The 15450-nt window shown below is 45.4% G+C and overlaps 1 protein-coding gene across 2 annotated transcripts; it reads left to right on the plus strand.

Moving 5' to 3' along the window:
* The first annotated feature begins 2583 nt into the window (after positions 1–2583).
* AP5S1 (adaptor related protein complex 5 subunit sigma 1) lies at positions 2584–12162 on the plus strand. 2 transcript variants are annotated; one of them, XR_837813.3, is made up of 4 exons: positions 2584–2886; positions 3997–4185; positions 5490–5985; positions 11095–12162. XR_837813.3 is itself a non-coding variant. In XM_010988241.3 (3 exons), the coding sequence occupies exons 2-3, from the start codon at positions 4013–4015 to the stop codon at positions 5914–5916; spliced, it is 600 nt and encodes a 199-aa protein (XP_010986543.1). In that variant the 5' UTR covers positions 2584–2886; positions 3997–4012; the 3' UTR covers positions 5917–6631. The 2 variants fall into 2 exon arrangements, 1 of the variants encoding a protein (XP_010986543.1); XM_010988241.3 differs by lacking the exon at positions 11095–12162 and having other exon boundaries at positions 5490–6631.
* The last annotated feature ends 3288 nt before the right edge of the window (positions 12163–15450 follow it).

The following is a 15450-nucleotide window of genomic DNA, read 5'->3' on the forward strand; positions in this document are numbered from 1 at the left end:
GAGGGTTGATTCTGAGGTCCAGGCGAAGCAGCAGAGTTTCCAAATCCAGGCTGCCCATCAGTGATTCAGGACCCTGCAGTGACACGGGCAGGTGGGGAATGGAATCTACTTTCCAAACTGAGTCAGTATCAGTCACCACATGCATCCCAGTGGTGGGCATCAAAGGGGATCAGAAGAGGCAAACACCAGGCTGCCTGCCACTGTGGGGCAGGCCTCCCTCCAGACATAGGCAGAGGGCAGTGGAAAGTGGGAGTGTGGGGAAGGGGCTTCAGGCAAACCCCCAACCCAGAGGACCACTGAGAAGAGCAGAGCTGGGGAATGGGGTGATGGGAGCCTCTGTCCATAGCCAGAGGAGGAGGAGGGGAAACAACAGCAAAGTGTGGTCCCGGGTCCCATCCAGGTAGGTGGGCCAGACCTCAAATCCAGCCAAGCTGCTTCCTTCAAGACTATTTTTTGTGTGTGTGAAGTGCTTTATTTGCTTTTACTTCTCTTCCTCCTCTCCTGTTTGTCTCTATCTCACACACCTCGAGTTTACCTGCAAACACATCTGCACCTACTGTGTGCCTGGCCCCACCACGATCTCTAGGGTGACCACTAGAAAAGCCTACCGCACACGAACATGCACATACCAGGAAGCCAATGCTCGGCCTGTCCATCCCCCTGCCTCCGAGCTGCCACCAGACCAGAAGGCCCCACCTGCTTTCTAGCACTGGCCAAGGCCTCTCTTACACCTTCTCCTCTCCTGCCTCTACATTAATGGTTGCCAGCATTTATTGATTTATTGAGCGCCTACTATGTGTCAGGCTCTGCTCTGCCCACTTCACATGCTGCCTCACTTAACTGACTCGTTAGGGCAAACGTAACAGAAACCCCACACAGTGGTTTAAACAAAATAAACATATGTGCTCCTCACTCAGCAAGAAGGCTCTGCAGCATCTCAGCGGACCCAGACTCCTTCCTGCCTCACTGTTATCAGCACATGGCTTTTGACCTCAGGGGCACAAGTTGGCTAAGGGATGCAAAGAGTTGGGACTGGCTCCTGAGTCTGCCCCACTTACCTGGACACTACATCCATCTGGGTCCCCACTACTCCAGAGTAGCTCAAGCTAGCTTCTCGTTGCTGTCCCCTCCATGTACCTTACACAAGGCTGGCCTCTCCAGTAGCTTGAGACCTGGAGGGGACTCACTGAGGAGTGGACAGAGGTCAGAATACTATGTTCTAGGCACTAGTTGGCCCCCAGCAACCAGAGCCCTCTGCCAGCTCTTTGCTGTATCAGCTGGCAGACATGAGTCCTGGTTGAGAGTGATAGCGACCAGGAACCAGGAAGTGAGCCAGTATCATCCCAGCCTTGTGGCTGAGGCCCCACACTGTCTCTGGGCCTACCCTTCCACCAACAAATATACTTGTACCTGTGGTTAAAATGCCCACATGCCCTGGCCAGCCCTCAGGCTACCTCCTCTAGCCTCTCTTCACTGCCCCTCTGCTCAGGCCCTATGGCCAGAGGGGCCCAGACTGCATACCCTTGGAGAGCCCTGGCCCTAGGGTCCCTTCCTGGGCTGCCCTGCCCTGCCCTTTACTACTTCAGTCACCAAGGAGTGTGTGTGGGTTAGCTCCAGGCCTGCCTTGTGCATGGCCATGGCCAGGGGGAGTGAAGCTGGGCACCACTGCCAGGGTACACCCCACGGGAGACATCACCACAGGCAGACCCTCACAATGGGTGTAAAGTGGGCAGGGAACGCTAACAGGAAGTCCAGGCAGGAAGGCGTCCCCTAAGTTTTGGTCTGAGCACATTTTGAACGGCAAATAAAAGGGAGCAAAGGGCAGCCCAGGAAGAGGGAACAGCCAGTGTGGAGCTCTGAGGCCCAGTACACATCTGGGGAGGGTGCAGCAGTTCACATGCCAAGAAATAAAAGATTATGTGTGGGGAGGTGGGGGTCCAGGGCACCCAGGCAGACAATGAGGCTGACAGGTCTGGGCCAAGCTTCCAACTGGGAAGCCTAGCAATGCCCCTGTCAGGCTTAAGGTCTAAGTTCTTTATACTTTCGATGGCCTCACTCAAAGAGGGGACAAGGAAGGAGCTTGTCAGAGGTGGGAATGTGAAAGGAAACACTGATCAGCCTACTAAACCCTATGGGGCTTCATTGGGGCCCAATAAAGTGACTGACCTGCCAGGGACACATAATTGGTGACACGATTAGGACCAGAGTTTTAATCGTTCCACTCCAAACAGAGTTCAAGTCTTAACTCACTGCGGGAACTCACAACACTGACTTCCCCACACCCCTCAAGCTTCCTAAATATGCGTATTTCTCCTTGAGTCTTCATTCCCGGGGGTAAAGTTCAGCCTGGATGTTAACAGGAGCCCCCATGATTCCCACGCATATTGGCCAGTTTTGAAAGATCTCAGACCCCGCGAGCCTCACACGGCTGGCAGAGGCCGCTGGGGTTCCGAATCCCGCCCGCTGGCGACAACGCAGCCACCTCGCCTCTTCCGGAAGGTCCAAGCGCCGGGTAGCTGCGCCACCTCGCGGTCGCCGGGGGAGGTGGCCTGGGGCTTAACAGGTCTAAGGCTTCGAGTGGGAAACCCGCGTATCCAGTCAGGGAGTGACCAGCGTGGCCGCGCCGTGAGCTCTGAGCAAGGGGCCTTTGGCCCGACGGTGAAAGGCGCCCGTCGCTGGCTCCTGAGGCCCAAACATCAGAAAGCAGCCAGGACCCCGCGCCCGGCCTGCAGCGCGACGTGACACCCCGCCCACCCTCGGTGCGTCACGTTCAGGCGCGCGCTCGCGACTGACGTGCGCAGGCGTCTAAGACGCCGCGCAACCGCCATTGCATCCCTGTTGAGGAGTGGAGTAGCCGGTTAGTAGACGTCCACGGGCACGGAAGAGGTGAGTGTGACGCCTCGAGGACAGTGGCCTGGGGGTTGCAGGTCACACTCAATCTGTGGCGCCCCACCTTAAGCTTGGCTAACTGGGGCAAGCAACTACAACCCCCAAAATCCACTGCGCCGCAAGATTGCGCGAGGTAGTGACGTAATGGGTTTTGGCCGCTACCATTTCTCTATGGGGCCGGGGGTGGGAGACGCGGTGGCGAAGGCTGATGACGTGTTTTTCTCGTGGTTAGAGGGTCACCAGAGGTCAGCGCCAGGTCTGCGGGCTCTGGGTTTCAAAGCACCTTCGCGAACTTTACTGTTTAACTAGTTTAAACCCGCAGTCCATTTACCCTTAGCTACAGCTGTCTGCTTGCTGTCCACGTTTCAACCCCAAGCGGGTCACTGAGCCAGCCAGCCACCACTATTATTATTATTATTATTATTATTATTATTATTATTATTATTATTATTATTATTATTATTATTATTAATTATTTAATAGTATTTATTTTGACATGATCTTTAACATAGAAAATTTCAAGACTGTTCTTATAAAGAACTTTCCAATTAAGTTAGTTGCAGGTATGATGCCCCTTTATCTCTATACTTAGAGGTACTCAAGTGTGTATTTTCTGAAAGCAAGGACATTCTCCCACTTTCAGAATCAGGTAACATTGATCAAGACTATTATCTAACCTGTTATTCATATTTAAATGCTTCCAGTTGTCGTAGTAATGCTGTATATTGAAACTACCCCTTTCGTGGCCTGGGATCTCATCCAGGATCACAAGTTGCGTTCAGCTGTCCTGTCTCTTTGGTCTTCAGTGTGGAGCAGCTCCCCAGTGTCTCTTGACTCTGATGACTGACATTTTTGAAGATTCCTGGCCAGTTGTTTTGTAGAATTGGGTTTAGGGTTGTCTGAGATTTCTAACTAGACTCTGTTATCGGCAGAGGTGGTGCTGACCGGATGCTGTTAGTGTGTCTTGGGTGGCCAACGAGGACCAGTGACCAGCCACATCAGCCTCCAGACATGCTCCCAGACCTAGCTAGGCCAGACCGTTTCTGTGGTTGCCTCCCCTCCTGGGGTTTCACGCTCATCTCACTGAGGTCTCTGGCTTCCTTTTAGTACCCATCCCAGAGCCATGGTCCATGCCTTTCTCATCCACACCTTGCGGGCCCCGAAGGCTGAGGAGGGCCTTTGCCGAGTGCTCTACTCCTGCTTCTTTGGTGCGGAGAATTCACCCGACGACCCAAGGCCACGTGGTCCTGAGAGGGACAGGCTCCTCCGAAAGGAGCAGATTTTGGCCACGGCCAGGTAACCACACAATCAGCCCTGCCCGTCCCCGGGCCTTCATTGAATGTACACCTGATTGTGATAGGTTTTCGGGGCGGGGGGAGGGGGCAGACAAGGAGAAACAGGAGGACTCAGAAGCAGAGAGAAAATTCTAGAATGGTGCTTTCAAAGAGTCTTCCACAGTTGTTCACAAGTACTACATGAAAAAGGATTAAAAATAATAACGCTATTATCATTCTTATTTATATTTATTACAGTTAGCATTTATTGAGCTTGTATGGGCTAAGCATTTATGTTGTGAGCATTTCATGTATATGAATTCATTTTATCTTTGAAACAGTCATTTGAAGTAGGTACATTATGTCCACCTTATACATGAGTAAACTGAGCTACAAAGAGTTTAAGGAATTTAATTTGCCCAAGGTTATACATCTGGAAAGTGAAAGAACTGGGATTTGAGTGTAGGTAGGCAGATCCCAGTACAGATTAAACATGCTTTGCAGTGCAGGACTTTTCAGGGCCCTTCACGTGTCTTTAAGCATTATGAATCTCTGAGGAGAGAGAATGCGGGATATGGGAACTCTGCGCCAAGAGCTTCTGGGATCCAGGAGCGCAGTTGGGAAACACTGTTCCATATGGGGAGACTGGCCTTGGACCTTCCCATCCCAGACCCAGACTGAACCAGTAGGCGCCAGAATCTCCTGACCCCTCTGCATTCTTGGTGGGGGAGTAACACTCTGGGGCAACCCTGGGCCAGCATCTTGTTACCTTCTTGTTCCTCTGGCGTCCTCCCCCTCCTGGCACAGAAAATCAAACATGTTTTTAAGAGCAGCATCTACATGGTCCAAATTGGAATATGATTCCTGAGGGATCAGAGAGATTTCAAAAGCCTGGATATCCAAATAGAATGTTTTTTTTTTTCTTTTTTATTTGGGGAAGGCTGCAGGATGGGGTGACAGTGGAGAGATTGGGCAGCCTGGGTTGGACATGGCTTTTACTCCACTTCTCATCTCTTGTTGAGATGCTGAGGAGGCCTCTGAAGCAGGTGGGGGCAGGGTCTTCTTCCCCTGGTGCCCTTTCCTAGCCCAAGGAGCTGTATTCAAAACCTGCCTTCTCTTGGCCACATGGATTGAAATGGTTCAGGACCTGGAAGCTGGAGCCTGGATTTCCATCTGGGCTTATGCTCCCTGCTCTGTGGCCCTGAGTAGGTCACTTAGTCTTTCTGAGGTTCAGTTTCTATATGTCGTCATGGAGATAATGGCAGCTCCCAGCTCCAGGGTCAGTCCAGAGGATTACAGAAATCAGTAACCCTCTGTTCTCTGCAGGCAGGTGGAGTCTATGTGGCAGCTGCAGCAGCAGGCGTGTGGCCGGCCTGGCATGGACCTGCAGTCCCAGTCTTCAGATGAGCCAGTGCCCCTGCAGGAGGCCCCATGTGGGGCCTTCCGCCTGGCCGCAGGGGACCCTTTCCAGGAGCCTCGGACAGTAGTATGGCTAGCTGTGCTCTCATTAGGCTTCACCCTGGTGCTGGATGCCCACGAGAACCTGCTGCTGGCCGAGGGCACACTCCGACTGCTGGCACGCCTTCTCCTTGACCACCTCCGGCTGCTGGTCCCTGGTGCCAACTTCCTGCTGCGGGCTGACCGCATTGAGGGCATCCTCACCCGCTTCCTGCCACATGGTCAACTGCTCTTCCTCAATGACCAGTTTGTCCAGGGTCTGGAGAAGGAATTTAGTGCTGCCTGGCCCCGCTGACCCTTCACTGGGATGGGACTTCCCAAGAGAGCAAGGAGGGAGGACGGGGGTGGACGGACACACAGCCAGGTAAAGTTTGGCAACTGCCTCCTTCCCAGCCTGCTCCCAGCTCTGGCGTGCTGCCACATCCAGGACAGATGGATGGGATGTGCTGGCAGCAAAGGGGGCTGGGAGAGAGGGTGGCAGGTAGGAATCATAGAACATCCTGTACATGGAACTGCCTCATGACTTATTCAGACCAATGCAGTGGGCCCTGCTTGTCCTTGACCCGACTTTGTCCCATCCCTGCCAGCCAGCCCCAAACAGTCCACCAGCTGCTAGTGCTGGGGGTTGGTGAGGAACACCTGCTTGGAGCTCAGCCTGCTGCTGCTTCCAGATTCATAGTCATCATGGTGCAAAAGCAGGCCCTGAGACTTCTAGGGTAGGGGAGCTGGCCTCTGCCTTTGTACTCACTTAGGCATCGCTATCAAGGATTTTGTTGGTGAGGGCCTACTCGGTGTCCAGCCATGTCACAGTTCACAAAGGTGTTACTCGTTCAGCAGAGGGGCTCCGTAACTCCTTTTGGGCCCAGCCCACGCCCACTGGCAGCCTTGAGATAATCATGGGCTTCCTTTGTCTCAGGGAAGAGGAGGAGCTGTCAGGTGGGTGTGAGAGTTCTGTTGATTGTCATTCTCATTTTGAATAAAAAGCAGCAGCTGTGTGATTTCTCCCTCCATTTTCTGTGAGTTTGATTAATGCACATCTGCTCCTGTGAGAAAGTACATCTTTGTATGGCTCTGAGCTGGGTGTCTGAGCTTTTGTGGTCAAGTATGTCCCCAAGAGGCTTCTTGGGAAGTCTCCACCTCTCGTCCCCCTCACCGCCTGTTTCATTATGTGCGTCCTTTGGATGATAGCACTTGCTTCCTCCACCAAAATGTGGTGGGTTGGTGTGGATTCCCAAGAAGCAGAGCCTGAGACAAGGATTAGGTACAAGCAGTTGATGTTGGAGGTGATCCCAGGAAGCACTTGAAGGGGAGACAGCCCATACAGATGTGTTATCAGGGTGGGTAGAGAGCTTAGTGCCTCTGGGGGCCAGTGCACAATTGTCACCTCTGAATGACTTCACCTAAGGAGTGAAAGGCTGTGGGTGTTTGCCTGCTACTCCCTTCTGTCCAGTTGTGAGTTGGTCCCAGGAAAAATTCCTTGACTCTTTCTACTCCCATAAAAAGCCCTTGGGTGGTGTGGAGCTGGGCCTGCCTGTACCATGGTCAGGCCCAAAAGTTTATGGGTAGGGCACCAAACTGCTGTTAGGGAGTCTTTACTCATTGGTGATTAAAATTTAGTGGTTATTTAAAATGATTCAATTGGACAAAACCTCAGTTACATCTATTTTCATGACCTACCTGTGACCTGTGAGGTGTGGCTTTCTTGCACGGGCAGAACTGGCCTCCTAGGCGGTCAGGGTACAGTGTCGGCCCCGTCTCATGCTTGTCAAACAGTTGCCCTTTGGCACCCAGGAAGGACCCACCCACACCCAGTTAGGAGGCAGTACCTGTGATTGGAGTTTTGCCCTTTGAAGTCTGGCCACCAGCCATGCTGTGCTTTCTATCACCAGCATCATTATTGGGACAAGGCCACCTTCTCCATTCTAGGATGCCACAAATCACCCTCTGAACTTGAAACCCTGAAGGAACCTCAGTCCATGTATGTGGCATGCTATGCCACTGGAGATGTCCCAGAAGCCACCAGTGGGACACCCCTGCCCTATAAAATCTGCTCTCCTGGGCTGCCCCTCCCCTTACTCCAGGCTGGTGGTCCTGGCGGAGTGGCTATATCCTCACAAGAACAGGCCTCTGGCTTCTGTTGAAGGGCCCAAGCATGGCTAGTCTGAACCCTTTGTACCTATTTTTCAAACTGAACTTGAGGAAGAGGGTGAGACCCCATTCCCTGGAAGCTGTGGGAAGTTGGGGTTAGTTGAGGCTTGTGACCTTGGTTTCCGTCAGGTGGAGGAAATTGATACACAGAAAATGACAGAGAGTGAGACTCTCCTCGAGGCCACTGAGCCCCTGGTTTCTGTTGTTCCAGGTGCCCAGTTAGTACCTAGGTTTCCTTAATTCCCTGAGTTTGCTCAATGCCCTTTCTGTATATTCCCACTTTTGCCCCAGCACCCCTGAGCCAGGTTTCCACCGCAACTTCGCATGCTTACTTCACCTTCATTGAGCCTGTCTTGGACCTGACACTCTGCTAGGTGCTATGCAGGGTACAAGATTACTTGCTGGGATTTTGATTGTGATTGCACTGAATAGATGCAGGTGAAGTTGGGAAGAACTGACATCTTGACAATAATTGAGTCTTCTGTCCATGAACAGGAAATATCTTGCCACTTACTTAGTTCTTTGATTTCTTTCATCAGAGTTTTGTAGTTTTCCTCAAGTAGGTCTTGTACATGTTTTGTGAGGTTTATGCCTAAGTATTTCATTTTGGGGGGTGTTAATGTAAGTGGTAATATATTTTCAAATTCAAATTCCACTTGTTCATTGTTGGTATAGAGGAAAGTGAATGGTTTCTTAATATTAACCTTATATCCTGCAACCTTGCTATGACTGTTTATTAGTTCCAAGAGTTTTTTGGTTGATTCAGATTTTCTACATAGATAATCATGTCATCTTTGTTTTATTTCTTCCTTCCCAATTTACTTACCTTTTATTTCCTTTTCCTGTGTTATTGCATTAATTAGGACTCCTAGTACCATGTTGAAAAGGAGTGGTGAGATGGGACATTCTTGCCTTGTTCCTGATTTTAGTGGGAAAGCCTCTAGTTTCTCACCATTAAGTATGATGTTTCATGAGGTTTGTAGATGTTCTTTATCAGATTGAGGAAGTTCCTCTCTATTTCTAATTTGCTGAGAGTTTTTATCATGAGTGAATGTTGGATTTTGTCAAATACTTTTCCTTATCTATTGATATGATCATGTGAGTTTTCTTCAGTCTGTTGATGCGATGCCATTAGTTAATGCTGAAATATCAAACCAGCCTTGCTTACCTGGGGATGGATTTATCTCCCACTTGGTGATGGTATATACAGCATTCTTTATACATTGTTGGATTCTATTTGCTAATACTTGTTGAGGACTTTTACATCTGTTTTCATGAGTGATATTGGTCTTCAGTTTTCTTGTCATGCCTTTGTCTGGTTTTGGTATTACAGTAATGCTGGCCTCATAGAATGAGTTAGGAAGTGTTTCTTCTGCATCTGAATCTTCAGGAAGAGATTTTAGCAAATTGATATATTTTCTTCCCTAAATGTTTAGCAGACTACCAGTGAACCCATTTGGACCAGCCTTGAATTTTTTTTAATTTTTAATTTTTTAAATTTTATTTATTTATTCAGGGGAGTAATTAGGTTAATTTATTTATGTTTCAAGGAGGTACTGGGAATTCAACCCAAGACCTTGTGCATGCTAAGCATGCACTCTACCACTTGAGCTATATACCCTCCCCCTCAGCCTTGAATTTTTTAAATGTTTATTTTTATAAACCAAATTTTATTTTCTACATAGCTAACATAGTTTAGAAATCAAAATGATAAAAAAGGTTTTTACTGAAAAACTTGGTTCCACCTCTGTCCTCATCCACCCTATTTTCCCACCGGCCTGGATGAATAGCTTTTTAGGTTCCTACACATCTCTCTGTCTCGCTCTTTATACACATGTAAGCAAATATGAACAAGTGTTTTTATTCTACTTCCTGCTCACACTGTTTTCTTACAAGGTAGGCTGCCTACTATATATAGGATTCTGCACATGCTTGTTCCATTGAACAGTGTATCCTGAAATAAAAACAAACAAACAACAGTGTATCCTGGAGATCTTTTTATAGCAGTACATAGCATTCTTATCCTTTTTTATTCTTATCCATTGTATGGATATGTTATACTTCATTTAACAAAGCTGAAAATTACTGTGAAATAGTTCATGTTTGCAAAAAGAAGCTTAGAATTATATAATGAGCATCTAAGTACTAGTCATTCAACTTAAGGGAAAGAAATGGCATTAACTCATTAATTCCTGATTCTATTTTAATTAAGTGCTTCCTTCTGTTTTTATTTGGTTTATAATTCTTTAAGGGTGCTTGTTAATTCTTTTGTTTTCAGTCTTTTTAAAAAATTGGTATTCGTATGTAAGTTATGAATTTTTTCCTCTGACCACTGCTTTAGCTGTATCCCATAGGTTCTGAGATGTAGGGATTTCACTATTGATGTCTTCTAGAAAATCTGCAGTTTCATTTTGTCCCATCTTTAATTCCCTATTTCTATATGACTTCATGAGAACAATATTTCTGAGTTCTTGTATGTTCAAAAAAATTTTTTTGGAGCCTTTATTCTTGCTCTCTTTTCCTGGGTGACCCAAAGTTTCTTTCTTTCTTTTTTTTTTTTAAAGCTCAGCATTTTTTTGGTTTATTTTTGGGCTTTTTGTTTGTTTGTTTATTTCTTTTGAGGGGGAGATAATTAGGTTTATTTATTTTTTAAATGGAGGTACTGGGGATTGAACCCAAGACCTTGTGCGTGCTAAGCACACACTCTACCACTGAGTTATACCCACCCCACTAAAGATTATTTTCTAGTAATATTACTAGAATATATCTTTTAGTATAAATGTAGCATGCTTGTTTCAGATGTAGATTGAAATCTTTTTTTATTTTAGGAATATTTTCCTGAATTATATATATGTATATATAGTACTTTATATAGTATTATATATATACATATATACACACACACACACATATATAAAGTATAGTACTTTATTATTTTTTTTAATGGAAGTACTGGGGATTGAACCCAGGATCTCATGAATACGAAGCATGTCCTCTACCACTGAGCTATACCCACCACCCTGAATTATATTTTTAAATGGCTATTGTATTTCATTGTTTTTGTTCCCTTCAGAGATTCCAATTATGCACTAGTTGGCTCTCCTTTGCCTGTTATCCATAGCTGTCTTTAACATGGCAAATCCCAGAAAGCACAGAAAAGAAAATCAGCTCCTGAAGATGAATCTCTTATTACAATGTGGTAGGAACTGCATCTCAGTGGCCCCACTGGACCCAGTTTAGCTTAACCTAGGCAAGAGCCTGCAGGCTGTGAAGTTCATGAGGTTCACCTGTGTAACTCAGATCTCTGCCTTCTGGTTGGTTTCAGGTCTTCCAACCCTGTGGAGCTGGTCTATCCTTTAGTATTCCAGTACCAGTTGCTTGAGCCCGCATCCTGCCTGAAGTGGGATAGTCGGTACTGCCCCAGCACATCGTATGTGTCTCCTGGGCATCGCTTGTTCTCCTCAGCTTTTGCGGCATTGTGACTTGGATCTCAGGGCATGTGACGACTCCTTTCTCTCTGCCCTGATGTGCCTGCCCAGATGCAGAATACCTGCTCTTTCCCTTGATGCCCCCAAAGAATAGGGAATTTGGGAATAGCAGACTTTTACTAAAGTTTAGGGGGATAGAGGAGAGTTATCTTATAGAACCACAGAGCATAAGACTTGAGACTGATTGTCAGACACTCGTGTTCCCTGAGTCTCTGAACCATTCCCCCCAAGGAGGTCTTCTCCTAGTTCCCTTGGAGCCTTGGCCTCCCATCAACTTTCAGGCTGCTCCCTTCTTTTTCATTTTTTCACTAAAAATTTTTTTTCTTTCTTCTTTTTATTGTAAAATATGCATAACATAAAATTGACCACTTTAACAATTTTTAAGTGTACAATTTAGTGGCATTAACTACACTCACAGTATTGTATCTATTTTCAGAAGGCTTTCATCATTTAAAACAGAAACTCTGTACCCATTAAGCAGAAACTCCCTGTGCTCTCTTCTGTGCTCTCTGGTATCCAGCACCCTCATTTCTTTCCTGTTCCCACCGGGCAGTTAAGGGCTCCACCCCCCACCTAACTTGTTCCCAGGCCTACCTTTTCCCCCCCTTAACTGATTGAACCCAGACCTCGTACATACCAAGCACATGCTCTACCACTGAGCTATACCCCTCGACCCTCCCAGGCCTGCCTTTTGATAGCATAGCTGTGCCTACTTAAAAAAGGAGGGGGGGGAGAAGACTGTCTGGGGCTCCATCTTCAGCAGTTCAAAGCGCATTTTCAGTTCTGCTTTGAAATCACAAATTCTTATGGGACATAATTAAATCTCAGGCAAGACTTTCTTCCACACTGATATATGTAAGCTGAAGATGACCATGGAAAGATCTATCCTTCCTAAGGTGAGTCATTTAGTATATATTCCCCTTAAGAGGAAGGTATAGCTGTACTAATTTTTAACAGCTTTTTTCACCCCACCCCCATTATGTATGTTTATGTGTGTGTTATGTAGTTTAATACTTCTTTTTCCCATCAGGTTATAATCTCCAGGAGAGTTTATATTGTGTCTTTTATTTTTTACATTTTACTTAACACCTGACATGGCACTGAGGCACATAGCAGCCACCCAATATATATTGAGTGAATGCATGCATAAATAAAAAGGTGGTTTATAGGAGAGGCTTGGGGCCAGGGATTCTGCAACATCTCCATGTAGCAACTTTTTCTTTCTCCTGGGAAGCAGATAGAAACAATAGACTGTGTCTGTTGTCTCTCAAGGTTGGAGCTGCTCAGGATCATAAGTCCCTTTCCCAGAAGATAAGCTGCTTGTTACAGCAAAGGAAACATCATGTAGTGCTTGCAGGTTTCCTGCTGCAAGGCCCCCTGTGTTCGCAAGTTATGCTGACTTGCTTTCTGCACTTCTGCTAATGAATAGGAATGATCTTTCCCTTCAGTGTTCTGAGAGAGGTTAGAGTTACCACAGGCCTATGATTTCTGCCCCTGGGAAAGGTGAGTAAAAAAGTGGTCAGAACTCCTCCTCTTTCTGAAACAGTCACCTGGAAGTGGCTTTTTCCACCCTAATTGTGCAAGCCACATCAGCATGAGGGTCCAGAAGTCTTTGGGCCAGTAGAGAATTCCCCTTCAGCTAGAGCTGGAACCAGAGCATTTACTATCAGGGCATTGTTTGGGATTGATACTTGATCAGAGGCAAAAGGACATTAAAACCCTTTGTCAGGTCTCTGGCTCATGTGACCCTATAATATCCAGGTGATGAAAACAAAGGAGCTCCTGGGCAAGAGGAGCCATCCTGGATCCCAAGAGGCCCTAAGGTAGGAGGCTGATAATGATCAGCAAACATTAATAACATTCCTATGTCCATGAATAATGAGTTAGTAAATATAATGAAAGATAAGATCCCATTCGAGATAAAGACAAAAAATATAAAATACCTAGGATCAGACATAATTAGAAACACATTGGGTCTATACAAAGAAGATCTATGAGCTATACTGAGATGCTAAAACCAGTGGGTGAAAGGTTGACGAGGAACAAGATTTTTACATAGCTTCTAAGTAACTTTCCATGAATTACTTATTAGCTAAAAATGGGGAAATGGTAAATCTTCTGTGGAGAAACTGGAGGGCACCCCCTTTATCAAGTGATCAAGGTGAACGTCCCCAGTAATGGGACAGACAGACATCCTTTGTCTCCTGGATGTGCAGGAAGGACACAGTGCCATGTATGAGCATTAAAAATGTTTAACCTGAATCTGATCAGGAGGAAACCAGACAAACCCAAATAGAGGGAAATTCTCACTTGTACTCTTCAAAAATATCAAGGCAGTGAAAGGCCAAGGAACTGCTTCAGATTAAAGGAGAACCAAGAAACATGACAACTCAAGGCGGTATGAGTTTTCCTGAGTCAGGAAAAAATTGTTATTGTCGGGGCATTATTGAGACAGTGATGGGACCTGGAAGCCACAGACTTTGAAGGAATTCATGAATAAAATTCACGGATTCTACAAACTTGGATGGGAACAAAAACTTTTTAAAAAGCTAATTATTTGAAATTAATATTTACTTCCTTTAAAAAAAAAGTTTACAGTTTTATGATGTACAGTTGGCATACAATGAGCCAAATGACATAAAATGGAAATTTGTTTGTTTGTTTAATAAAGGAGAAGTAGCTGCTTCTCTCTTCACCTTAGAGTGTCTCTTAACAATGTCATAGGCCTGAACATTTGGTTAGGAATTAGATAAACCCAGTCTCTGAATTTTACAGTAAAGCCTTCTGACCTTAGAACTCTATTCATGAACCTGTGAAATTAACTCAGGATGAGGTGGATGGGAAACTATCACAAGTTTCATTCGTCTCCCAAGGAAATGAGAGAAAATTTAATTGTTTTTTCTTCTTTTTTACATATATAAAATATGTGAAATGCAGCCCAGACTTTGTAATGTCTTATGGAGTACCTGTATGTTTGTAATCTAATCGCATTTTCAATAATAGTGTTTTATCTCTCCTCTGTTGGTGCATAAAGTTCTTTCTGTTGGCAGGACTCCTTATTTCTCCAACATTACACATATTTAAAGTGTACAATTTGATGAGATTTGACATATTTATATACCCATGAAACCATCACCACCATCAATTTAGTGAACATATCTATCATCTCTCCCCCAAAGTGTGCCTTTTGTAATTTCCTTCCTTTTTAAATATTGGCCACAAATGACAATGGTATTAGCAGGTGACTTGGGTCACCAAAAGGAATTATGGGTATTTTAATATCATGATAAGAGTTGATACAGATAATCTCAGATTATCATCTATGCATGATACCACTTAAATGTTGTATTTATTTACTGAAACATTTGTTTAATAATAATTATACTCCAATATTATTGGGACTTTAGTGTAACCCTGTGTATCTTTAAAAACATTGTTCTGGCCTATGAACTATGAAGACCAGACAGCCCAAAGAGTCACCGGCCTGAAGCAGGTTAAGTGCCCATGTTCTAAAGAAACAGAACAGCCTCATGTGTGAGACCCTTGTGTTGTGGCCTATAGGGCTCTTCCACAGGGAAGTCCCCATCTGTCCCCCTCAGAAGCAAGCCAAGAGGTGGATGTGCACAGAACTTCCCTGATGCTTCTTATTGCCTCACTCTTAATGCAAACACAGTTCACCAGACATTTGGGGAACGCCTACAACATAAAAAAGAAGCTAGATAAGCAAACAGCAAGAAATAGTTTCAGAGGAAGACCATGCAGGGAAAATAAGAGAATTTTTTTTTAAATTAAAAGGCTTTCTAATTACTTTTCTCAGTAATGAGGTTCAGAAAGATATCACATCCATAAAGATACATTAAAGTGAGAAAAGCAAGGACAGATGTGTAATAAGCTGATAATTTTTGTGCAAACAATTACTTGGTTCCCTTGGAATAGAAACTGCATGGTTGAGGCACAAAGGTGGAAGTCAAGGATGTATAGCTGCTGTATTGCATATTTTAAAATAAAGATGTTAAAAAGTAAAAAAAAAAGAAACAGAAAACAAGAATAGATTATCCGAAAATAAACGTATTATTCCTTACGTTAAAAATTAATTAGAAGATCTGGAAAATAAAGTTAAGGAATTAAGGAACCTAAAAGAAGGACAAAATAAAGGAACAGAAAAGGGAAGATACAGGGAATCTAGTCGCTCT

The sequence above is a fragment of the Camelus dromedarius genome, chromosome 18, assembly GCF_036321535.1.
Source record: "Camelus dromedarius isolate mCamDro1 chromosome 18, mCamDro1.pat, whole genome shotgun sequence".
Classification (NCBI taxonomy): Eukaryota; Metazoa; Chordata; class Mammalia; order Artiodactyla; family Camelidae; genus Camelus; species Camelus dromedarius.

What these genes read in the sequence shown, in the direction of transcription:
- AP5S1 (XM_010988241.3), top strand. Translation starts at nt 4,013, where the DNA reads ATGGTCCATGCCTTTCTCATCCACACCTTGCGGGCCCCGAAGGCTGAG. An exon ending in CAGATTTTGGCCACGGCCAG is followed by an intron (nt 4,186 to 5,489) that starts GTAACCACACAA and finishes TGTTCTCTGCAG; the next exon opens with GCAGGTGGAGTCTATGTGGC.